The sequence below is a fragment of the Coregonus clupeaformis genome, unplaced genomic scaffold, assembly GCF_020615455.1.
Source record: "Coregonus clupeaformis isolate EN_2021a unplaced genomic scaffold, ASM2061545v1 scaf2815, whole genome shotgun sequence".
Classification (NCBI taxonomy): Eukaryota; Metazoa; Chordata; class Actinopteri; order Salmoniformes; family Salmonidae; genus Coregonus; species Coregonus clupeaformis.
Genome location: NW_025536269.1, coordinates 40,001 through 51,374, shown reverse-complemented (window position 1 = coordinate 51,374; position 11,374 = coordinate 40,001). Strand labels below are relative to the sequence as shown.

Sequence of the window (11,374 nt, the reverse complement as noted above, 5' to 3'; positions counted from 1 at the left end):
CAGTCATAGCTAATTGAGCATGTGCAAAATCCCTGCTTAGTACACACACACACACACACACACACACACACACACACACACAGCTCACTGGGGTTCTACACGTTGAGTTAGTCTCTGATCATGGATTCACTCTATCATCAAAACAGTCAGAACACCCTGGAATACGAGACCTATCGGACACACACCTTATCTGGGCTGAGAGTGGAAGAGAAGGGAGTGTTGGAGAGAGAGGAGGGGGGAGAGGAGAGGAGGAGAGGAGGAGAGAGGAGGAGAGGGAGAGGAGGCGGAGAGGAGAGGGGGGGAGAAGAGAAGAGGGAGAGGAGGAGGAGGAGAGGGAGAGGAGAGAAGTATGGAGAGGAGGCTGGAGAGGATTCTGGGGGTGTTGTCTTGAAGGGGGTGGTCGTAGTTGAGGTGTTCCTCACAACAGGAAGGGGTTGGTGGTCCCGGGGGGCTGTGTGCCCGCTGTGGTGGGCAGGGCTGAGCTGAGGAGGGGCTGGGGCATAGACATAGAGGCCGGGATACTCCCCATCCCTCCAACGCCGGGCACCACGCGACCCAGGGGGACCAGGGAGGAGAGGGGCAGAGGGTCTGCCATAGAGGACACGCTGCTGAACCCTGCTACTCCCCCCAGACCCTGGCCTGGCATAGGGCTGACCCTCATCTGGTTCAGGGTAGGGGGGGTGGGCTGGCCCATCTGGAACGGGTTGGCCTGGGGGGCGGCTACAGGGGCTGCTCCTAAGGAGACACGGGAGAGACAAACAGAACAGAGAGAAGACATCAGCATTAGCAAACGCCAGAGAGAGAGAGAGAGAGAACAGAGATTGTATTCAAACACCAGAGAGAGAGAGAGAGAAAAGAGATTGTATTCAAACACCAGAGAGAGAGAGAGAGAGAACATAGATTGTATTCAAACACCAGAGAGAGAGAACAGAGATTGTATTCAAACACCAGAGAGAGAGAGAGAACATAGATTGTATTCAAACACCAGAGAGAGAGAGAGAACAGAGATTGTATTCAAACACCAGAGAGAGAGAGAGAGAGAACAGAGATTGTATTCAAACACCAGAGAGAGAGAGAGAGAGAACAGAGATTGTATTCAAACACCAGAGAGAGAGAGAGAGAGAGAACAGAGATTGTATTCAAACACAGAGAGAGAGAGAGAGAGAGAACAGAGATTGTATTCAAACTCAACAAGTTTCAACACCTGTCTCTGTACTGTGTGTGTCCGCCGCAGGGTTTCCCAAACTCGGTCCTGGGACCCCAAGGGTTTTTGCCCGAGCACTACACAGTTGATTCAAATAACCAACATCTTCATCAAGCTTTGATTATTTGAATCCACTGTGTAGTGCTAGGGCAAAAAAACAAAAAAGGTGCACCCCTTGGGGGTGGCCCCAGGACCGAGTTTGGGAAACGCTGGAGTACCGTCTGTCCTGTACCGTGTGTGTGCATCCTGTCTGTACCTGCAGCAGGTCTGTCCTGTACCGTGTGTGCATCCTGTCTGTACCTGCAGCAGGTCTGTCCTGTACCGTGTGTGCATCCTGTCTGTACCTGCAGCAGGTCTGTCCTGTACCGTGTGTGCATCCTGTCTGTACCTGCAGCAGGTCTGTCCTGTACCGTGTGTGCATCCTGTCTGTACCTGCAGCAGGTCTGTCCTGCACCGTGTGTGCATCCTGTCTGTACCTGCGGCAGGTCTGTCCTGTACCGTGTGTGCATCCTGTCTGTACCTGCAGCAGGTCTGTCCTGTACCGTGTGTGCATCCTGTCTGTACCTGCGGCAGGTCTGTCCTGTACCGTGTGTGCATCCTGTCTGTACCTGCAGCAGGTCTGTCCTGTACCGTGTGAGTTTATCCTGTCTGTACCTGCAGCAGGTCTGTCCTGTACCGTGTGTGCATCCTGTCTGTACCTGCAGCAGGTCTGTCCTGTACCGTGTGTGGTACCTGCAGCAGGTCTGTCCTGTACCGTGTGTGTGCATCCTGTCTGTACCTGCAGCAGGTCTGTCCTGTACCGTGTGAGTTTATCCTGTCTGTACCTGCGGCAGGTCTGTCCTGTACCGTGTGTGCATCCTGTCTGTACCTGCAGCAGGTCTGTCCTGTACTGTGTGTGCATCCTGTCTGTACCTGCAGCAGGTCTGTCCTGTACCGTGTGTGTGCATCCGGTCTGTACCTGCGGCAGGTCTGTCCTGTACCGTGTGTGCATCCTGTCTGTACCTGCAGCAGGTCTGTCCTGTACCGTGTGTGCATCCTGTCTGTACCTGCAGCAGGTCTGTCCTGTACCGTGTGTACCATCCTGTCTGTACCTGCAGCAGGTCTGTCCTGTACCGTGTGTGCATCCTGTCTGTACCTGCAGCAGGTCTGTCCTGTACCGTGTGTGCATCCTGTCTGTACCTGCAGCAGGTCTGTCCTGTACCGTGTGTGCATCCTGTCTGTACCTGCAGCAGGTCTGTCCTGTACCGTGTGTGCATCCTGTCTGTACCTGCAGCAGGTCTGTCCTGTACCGTGTGTGCATCCTGTCTGTACCTGCAGCAGGTCTGTCCTGTACCGTGTGTGCATCCTGTCTGTACCTGCAGCAGGTCTGTCCTGTACCGTGTGTGCATCCTGTCTGTACCTGCAGCAGCGAGGAAGGGGTTGACAATAGGAGCAGGCTGGGGAGGCTTGGTGACCAGTGAGTCCAGGTTGACCAGTGCTGCATTAGGACCCAGGAAGGACTCTGGGGTCTTCCTGCTGGAGCCGCTGGGGAGAGGGTCAAACAGGTCCCCAGTACCACTAGTCAGGGAGGAGAGACCCCGACCGTCACCTGGAGGATTACAGAGAGAGAGAGAGAGAGAGACAGATTACCACTAGCTGACTCCACGGTTAAAGAGGATTACAGAGAGAGAGACAGGTTACCTCTAGCTGACTCCACGGTTAAGGAGGATTACAGAGAGAGAGACAGGTTACCACTAGCTGACTCCACGGTTAAGGGGGATTACAGAGAGAGAGACAGGTTACCACTAGCTGACTCCACGGTTAAGGAGGATTACAGAGAGAGAGAGACAGGTTACCACTAGCTGACTCCACCGGTTAAGGGGATTACAGAGAGAGAGACAGGTTACCTCTAGCTGACTCCACGGTTAAGGAGGATTACAGAGAGAGAGAGGACAGGTTACCACTAGCTGACTCCGACGGTTAAGGAGGATTACAGAGAGAGAGACAGGTTACCACTAGCTGGCTCCACGGTTAAGGAGGATTACAGAGAGAGAGAGACAGGTTACCACTAGCTGACTCCACGGTTAAGGAGGATTACAGAGAGAGAGACAGGTTACCACTAGCTGACTCCACGGTTAAGGAGGATTACAGAGAGAGAGAGACAGGTTACCACTAGCTGACTCCACGGTTAAGGAGGATTACAGAGAGAGAGAGACAGGTTACCACTAGCTGACTCCACGGTTAAGGAGGATTACAGAGAGAGACAGGTTACCACTAGCTGACTCCACGGTTAAGGAGGATTACAGAGAGAGAGAGCAGGTTACCACTAGCTGACTCCACGGTTAAGGAGGATTACAGAGAGAGAGAGACAGGTTACCACTAGCTGACTCCCACGGTTAAGGAGGATTACAGAGAGAGAGACAGGTTACCACTAGCTGACTCCACGGTTAAGGAGGATTACAGAGAGAGAGAGACAGGTTACCACTAGCTGACTCCACGGTTAAGGGGGATTACAGAGAGAGAGACAGGTTACCACTAGCTGACTCCACGGTTAAGGGGGATTACAGAGAGAGAGACAGGTTACCACTAGCTGACTCACGGTTAAGGAGGATTACAGAGAGAGAGAGACAGGTTACCTCTAGCTGACTCCACGGTTAAGGAGGATTACAGAGAGAGACAGGTTACCACTAGCTGACTCCCACGGTTAAGGAGGATTACAGAGAGAGAGAGACAGGTTACCTCTAGCTGACTCCACGGTTAAGGAGGATTACAGAGAGAGACAGGTTACCACTAGCTGACTCCACGGTTAAGGAGGATTACAGAGAGAGAGACAGGTTACCACTAGCTGACTCCACGGTTAAGGAGGATTACAGAGAGAGACAGGTTACCACTAGCTGACTCCACGGTTAAGGAGGATTACAGAGAGAGAGACAGGTTACCACTAGCTGACTCCACGGTTAAGGGGGATTACAGAGAGAGAGAGACAGGTTACCTCTAGCTGACTCCACGGTTAAGGGGGATTACAGAGAGAGAGACAGGTTACCACTAGCTGACTCCACGGTTAAGGAGGATTACAGAGAGAGAGACAGGTTACCACTAGCTGACTCCACGGTTAAGGAGGATTACAGAGAGAGAGACAGGTTACCACTAGCTGACTCCACGGTTAAGGGGGATTACAGAGAGAGAGACAGGTTACCTCTAGCTGACTCCACAGTTAAGGAGGATTACAGAGAGAGAGACAGGTTACCTCTAGCTGACTCCACGGTTAAGGAGGATTACAGAGAGAGAGAGACAGGTTACCTCTAGCTGACTCCACGGTTAAGGAGGATTACAGAGAGAGAGACAGGTTACCACTAGCTGACTCCACGGTTAAGGGGGATTACAGAGAGAGACAGGTTACCACTAGCTGACTCCACGGTTAAGGGGGATTACAGAGAGAGAGAGACAGGTTACCACTAGCTGACTCCACGGTTAACGCCTCAACTTCTACTCAATCTTTGTTTTCATTTCAACAACGTTCTCCTTGTGATGTGCTAGATGCCTTGCTTAAGATTGATGTAAACAAATCCCCTTCATCCACTTGGCCTGATATGCTTGATCCCCTTTGTCCGCAGCTCTCTGCCCCTGACGGCTGAATCATTAACCCAGATGTTTTACCTGACAATTATACAGTGCCTTCAGAAAGTATTCATACCCCTTGACTTATTCCACATTTTGTTGTTACAGCCTGAATTCAAAATGGATTTTTTTTTAAATAACAAAAACAAAAACAAAAACCCATCTACACACAACGCCCCATAATGACAAAGTGAAAACATGTTTTTAGAAATTTTTGCAAATTCATTGAAAATGAAATACCGAATCTCATTTACATAAGTATTCAACCCTGTGAGTTAATAGGGATGTAGCTCAGTTGATAGAGCATGGCGTTTGCAACGCCAGGGTTGTGGGTTCGATTCCCACGGGGGACCAGTATGAAAAAAATATATACAGTGGGGAAAAAAAGTATTTAGTCAGCCACCAATTGTGCAAGTTCTCCCACTTAAAAAGATGAGAGAGGCCTGTAATTTTCATCATAGGTACACGTCAACTATGACAGACAAAATGAGGAAAGAAAATCCAGAAAATCACATTGTAGGATTTTTAATGAATTTATTTGCAAAATATGGTGGAAAATAAGTATTTGGTCAATAACAAAAGTTTCTCAATAATTTGTTATATACCCTTTGTTGGCAATGACACAGGTCAAATGTTTTCTGTAAGTCTTCACAAGGTTTTCACACACCTGTTGCTGGTATTTTGGCCCATTCCTCCATGCAGATCTCCTCTAGAGCAGTGATGTTTTGGGGCTGTCGCTAGGCAACACAGACTTTCAACTCCCCTCCAAAGATTTTCTATGGGGTTGAGATCTGGAGACTGGCTAGGCCATTCCAGGACCTTGAAATGCTTCTTACGAAGCCACTCCTTCGTTGCCCGGGCGGTGTGTTTGGGATCATTGTCATACTGAAAGACCCAGCCACGTTTCATCTTCAATGCCCTTGCTGATGGAAGGAGGTTTTCACTCAAAATCTCACGATACATGGCCCCATTCATTCTTTCCTTTACACGGATCAGTCGTCCTGGTCCCTTTGCAGAAAAACAGCCCCAAAGCATGATGTTTCCACCCCCATGCTTCACAGTAGGTATGGTGTTCTTTGGATGCAACTCAGCATTTTTGTCCTCCAAACACGACGAGTTGAGTTTTTACCAAAAAGTTCTATTTTGGTTTCATCTGACCATATGACATTCTCCCAATCCTTTTCTGGATCATCCAAATGCACTCTAGCACGGGCCTGGACATGTACTGGCTTAAGCAGGGGGACACGTCTGGCACTGCAGGATTTAAGTACCTGGCGGCGTAGTGTGTTAATGATGGTAGGCTTTGTTACTTTGGTCCCAGCTCTCTGCAGGTCATTCACTAGGTCCCCCCGTGTGGTTCTGGGATTTTTGCTCACCGGTCTTGTGATCATTTTGACCCCACGGGGGTGAGATCTTGCGTGGAGCCCCAGATCGAGGGAGATTATCAGTGGTCTTGTATGCCTTCCATTTCCTAATAATTGCTCCCACAGTTGATTTCTTCAAACCAAGCTGCTTACCTATTGCAGATTCAGTCTTCCCAGCCTGGTGCAGGTCTACAATTTTGTTTCTGGTGTCCTTTGACAGCTCTTTGGTCTTGGCCATAGTGGAGTTTGGAGTGTGACTGTTTGAGGTTGTGGACAGGTGTCTTTTATACTGATAACAAGTTCAAACAGGTGCCATTAATACAGGTAACGAGTGGAGGACAGAGGAGCCTCTTAAAGAAGAAGTTACAGGTCTGTGAGAGCCAGAAATCTTGCTTGTTTGTAGGTGACCAAATACTTATTTTCCACCATAATTTGCAAATAAATTCATAAAAAATCCTACAATGTGATTTTCTGGAAATGTTTTCCTCAATTTGTCTGACATAGTTGACGTGTACCTATGATGAAAATTACAGGCCTCTCTCATCTTTTTAAGTGGGAGAACTTGCACAATTGGTGGCTGACTAAATACTTTTTTCCCCCACTGTATATATATGTATTCACTAACTGTAAGTCGCTCTGGATAAGAGCGTCTGCTAAATGACTAAAATGTAAATGTAAATGTAATACATGTTAGAATCCCCTTTGGCAGCGATTAAAGCTGTGAGTCTTTCTGGGTAAGTCTCTAAGAGCTTTCCACACCTGGATTGTACAACAATTCTTCAAGTTCTGTCAAATTGGTTGTTGATCATTGCTAGACAACCATTTTCAAGTCTTGCCATAGATTCTCAAGCAGATTTAAGTCAAAACTAACTCAGAAACATTTACTGTCTTCTTGGTAAGAAACTCCAGTGTAGATTTGGCCTTGTGTTCTTAGGTTCTTGTCCTGTTGAAAGGTGAATTTATCTCCCAGTGTCTGGTGGAAAGCAGACTGAACCAGGTTTTCCTCTAGGATTTTGCTTGTGCTTAGCTCCATTCCATTTATTTTTTAATCCTGAAAAAAAAAACTCACTGGTCCTTAACAATTATAAGCAATACCCATAACATGATGCAGCCACCACTATGCTTGAAAATATGGAGTGTTACTCTGTAATGTGTTTTATTGGGGAAAAGGTGTATTGCTTTGCCACATGTTTTGCAGTATTACTTTAATGCCTTGTTGTAAACAGGATGCATGTTTTGGAATATTTAGATTCTGTACAGGCTTCCTTCTTTTCACTCTGTCAATTTAGGTTAGTATTGTGGAGTAACTGCAATGTTGTTGATCCATCCTCAGTTCTCTCCTATCACAGCCATTCAACTCTGTAACTGTTTAAAAGTCACCATTGGCCTCATGGTGAAATCCCTGAGCGGTTTCCTTCCTCTCCGGCAACTGAGTTAGGAAGGACACCTGTATCTTTGTAGTGACTGGGTGTATTGATACACCATCTAAAGTGTAATTAATAACTTCACCATGTTCAAAGGGATGTTTAATGTCTGCTTTTTTCATGTTTACCCATTTACCAATCGGTGCTCTTCTTTGCGAGGCATTGGAAAACCTCCCTGGTCTTTGTGGTTGAATCTGTGTTTGAAATTCACTGCTCGACCGAGGGGCCTTACAGATAATTGTACATAGTGTACAAAATATTGAGTTGAGTCACCTTTTACCCTCAGTACAGCCTCAATTCGTCGGGGGCATGAACTCTACTAGAGTCAAAAGCCTTCCACAGGGATGCTGGCCCATGTTGACTCCAATGCTTCCCACAGTTGTGTCAAGTTGGCTGGATGTCCTTTGGGTGGTGGACCGTTCTTGATACACACGGGAAACCGTTGAGCGTGAAAAATCTAGTGAACAGGGCTTCTGAATCTAGTGCACCTACCACCAACAGGGCTTCTGAATCTAGTGAACAGGGCTTCTGAATCTAGTGCACCTACCACCAACAGGGCTTTTGAATCTAGTGAACCTACCACCAACAGGGCTTCTGAATCTAGTGAACCTACCACCAACAGGGCTTCTGAATCTAGTGAACCTACCACCAACAGGGCTTCTGAATCTAGTGAACCTACCACCAACAGGGCTTCTGAATCTAGTGAAACTACCGCCAACAGGGCTTCTGAATCTAGTGAACCTACCGCCAACAGGGCTTCTGAATCTAGTGAACCTACCACCAACAGGGCTTCTGAATCTAGTGAACCTACCACCAACAGGGCTTCTGAATCTAGTGAACCTACCACCAACAGGGCTTCTGAATCTAGTGAACCTACCGCCAACAGGGCTTCTGAATCTAGTGAAACTACCGCCAACAGGGCTTCTGAATCTAGTGAACCTACCGCCAACAGGGCTTCTGAATCTAGTGAACCTACCGCCAACAGGGCTTCTGAATCTAGTGAACCCACCGCCAACAGGGCTTCTGAATCTAGTGAACCTACCGCCAACAGGGCTTCTGAATCTAGTGAACCTACCACCAACAGGGCTTCTGAATCTAGTGAACCCACCGCCAACAGGGCTTCTGAATCTAGTGAACCCACCGCCAACAGGGCTTCTGAATCTAGTGAACCTACCACCAACAGGGCTTCTGAATCTAGTGAACAGGGCTTCTGAATCTAGTGAACCTACCACCAACAGGGCTTCTGAATCTAGTGAACAGGGCTTCTGAATCTAGTGAACCGGGCTTCTGAATCTAGTGAATCGGGCTTCTGAATCTAGTGAACCTACCACCAACAGGGCTTCTGAATCTAGTGAACAGGGCTTCTGAATCTAGTGAACAGGGCTTCTGAATCTAGTGAACAGGGCTTCTGAATCTAGTGAACAGGGCTTCTGAATCTAGTGAACCTACCACCAACAGCACAACACCAATTATATTAAAAGGAGCTCAAGCCTTTATCATTGGCTCATCCACAGATATGTTTGGTGATCGACTAGTAATGCCTTGTAGATCGACCGGTCGATCGCCCGGTTGGTGACCACTGCCCCGAGAGGCACCAAAACATAAAAATGTAAGAACATTTTGAAGATTGTTCCACAAATAAAGGTGCAAGAAAACTAAAAGCCTGATTTAGGAATTTCCAGAGTTAGCCATCCCTGAGACCTTGTGTGGTAACTCTTATATCTAAAGTTGAGTAATGATGTTAAAAGTAGTGGGACTTTTTGTAAAAAAAAAAAAAAAAGAAAAGGGCTTTCTAAATGAAAACAAAGCAATGTATCAACCTACGTGACCTCAGAGGGCCAACCAACTTCCTGGTAGAGAACGCAGTAATTAATACTAAACCGGTCGCCCGTATTAAAGTGCAGAGCGCCGTGATAAACTGCATCTGACGGCGTTAATGAAGTGGCAGCTGCGTTCATATAGATGACGTCGTCATCGTCTAGGACCGGTAGGAAACGTCGACTGAATAATCTGCTTCCAACTATTTAGCGAGAGGCATTACACCTATTTTAACCCTCAGCTTCTTAACCAACTCCTCAATATGCTTTGGAGGAGGAGACTGTCATAAAGACTACAAAGAGAGAGAGGAGCGGTGGAGGAGACTGTCATAAAGACTACAAAGAGAGAGAGAGGAGGAGCGGTGGAGGAGACTGTCATAAAGACTACAAAGAGAGAGAGGAGCGGTGGAGGAGACTGTCATAAAGACTACAAAGAGAGAGAGAGGAGGAGCGGTGGAGGAGACTGTCATAAAGACTACAAAGAGAGAGAGAGGAGGAGCGGTGGAGGAGACTGTCATAAAGACTACAAAGAGAGAGAGAGGAGGAGCGGTGGAGGAGGCTGTCATAAAGACTACAAAGAGAGAGGAGCGGTGGAGGAGACTGTCATAAAGACTACAAAGAGAGAGAGAGGAGCGGTGGAGGAGACTGTCATAAAGACTACAAAGAGAGAGAGAGGAGGTGCGGTGGAGGAGACTGTCATAAAGACTACAAAGAGAGAGAGAGGAGCGGTGGAGGAGACTGTCATAAAGACTACAAAGAGAGAGAGAGGAGCGGTGGAGGAGGCTGTCATAAAGACTACAAAGAGAGAGAGGAGCGGTGGAGGAGACTGTCATAAAGACTACAAAGAGAGAGAGAGGAGCGGTGGAGGAGACTGTCATAAAGACTACAAAGAGAGAGAGAGGAGCGGTGGAGGAAACTGTCATAAAGACTACAAAGAGAGAGAGAGGAGCGGTGGAGGAGGCTGTCATAAAGACTACAAAGAGAGAGAGAGGAGCGGTGGAGGAGGCTGTCATAAAGACTACAAAGAGAGAGAGAGGAGCGGTGGAGGAGGCTGTCATAAAGACTACAAAGAGAGAGAGGAGCGGTGGAGGAGACTGTCATAAAGACTACAAAGAGAGAGAGAGAGGAGCGGTGGAGGAGACTGTCATAAAGGCTACAAAGAGAGAGAGAGGAGGAGGAGGAGACTGTCATAAAGACTACAAAGAGAGAGAGGAGCGGTGGAGGAGGCTGTCATAAAGACTACAAAGAGAGAGAGAGGAGCGGTGGAGGAGGCTGTCATAAAGACTACAAAGAGAGAGAGAGGAGCGGTGGAGGAGGCTGTCATAAAGACTACAAAGAGAGAGAGAGAGGAGCGGTGGAGGAGACTGTCATAAAGACTACAAAGAGAGAGAGGAGGAGCGGTGGAGGAGGCTGTCATAAAGACTACAAAGAGAGAGAGGAGCGGTGGAGGAGACTGTCATAAAGACTACAAAGAGAGAGAGGAGCGGTGGAGGAGGCTGTCATAAAGACTACAAAGAGAGAGAGAGAGGAGCGGTGGAGGAGACTGTCATAAAGACTACAAAGAGAGAGAGGAGGAGCGGTGGAGGAGGCTGTCATAAAGACTACAGAGAGAGAGAGGAGCGGTGGAGGAGACTGTCATAAAGACTACAAAGAGAGAGAGGAGCGGTGGTGGAGGAGACTATCATAAAGACTACAAAGAGAGAGAGAGGAGGAGCGGTGGAGGAGGCTGTCATAAAGACTACAAAGAGAGAGAGGAGCGGTGGAGGAGACTGTCATAAAGACTACAAAGAGAGAGGAGCGGTGGAGGAGGCTGTCATAAAGACTACAAAGAGAGAGAGAGAGGAGCGGTGGAGGAGACTGTCATAAAGACTACAAAGAGAGAGAGAGGAGCGGTGGAGGAGACTGTCATAAAGGCTACAAAGAGAGAGAGAGGAGGAGGAGGAGACTGTCATAAAGACTACAAAGAGA

At 47.9% G+C, this 11,374-nt stretch overlaps 1 protein-coding gene across 3 annotated transcripts in view; it reads right to left on the bottom strand.

The window, feature by feature from the left end:
* Positions 1-295: 295 nt before the first annotated feature.
* The window catches only part of LOC121562346 (epsin-2), a 46,276-nt gene continuing 35,197 nt past the window's right edge, over positions 296-11,374 (bottom strand). For 2 of the 3 annotated variants that reach the window (XM_045219837.1, XM_045219838.1), the window contains one exon: positions 1,678-2,792. In XM_045219837.1, the coding sequence (XP_045075772.1) occupies positions 2,014-2,792 (779 nt within the window). In that variant the 3' untranslated portion in view covers positions 1,678-2,013. Of the gene's footprint in view, positions 736-1,677; positions 2,793-11,374 lie in introns of those variants that run through there. The other variant, XM_045219839.1, reaches the window with a different exon arrangement.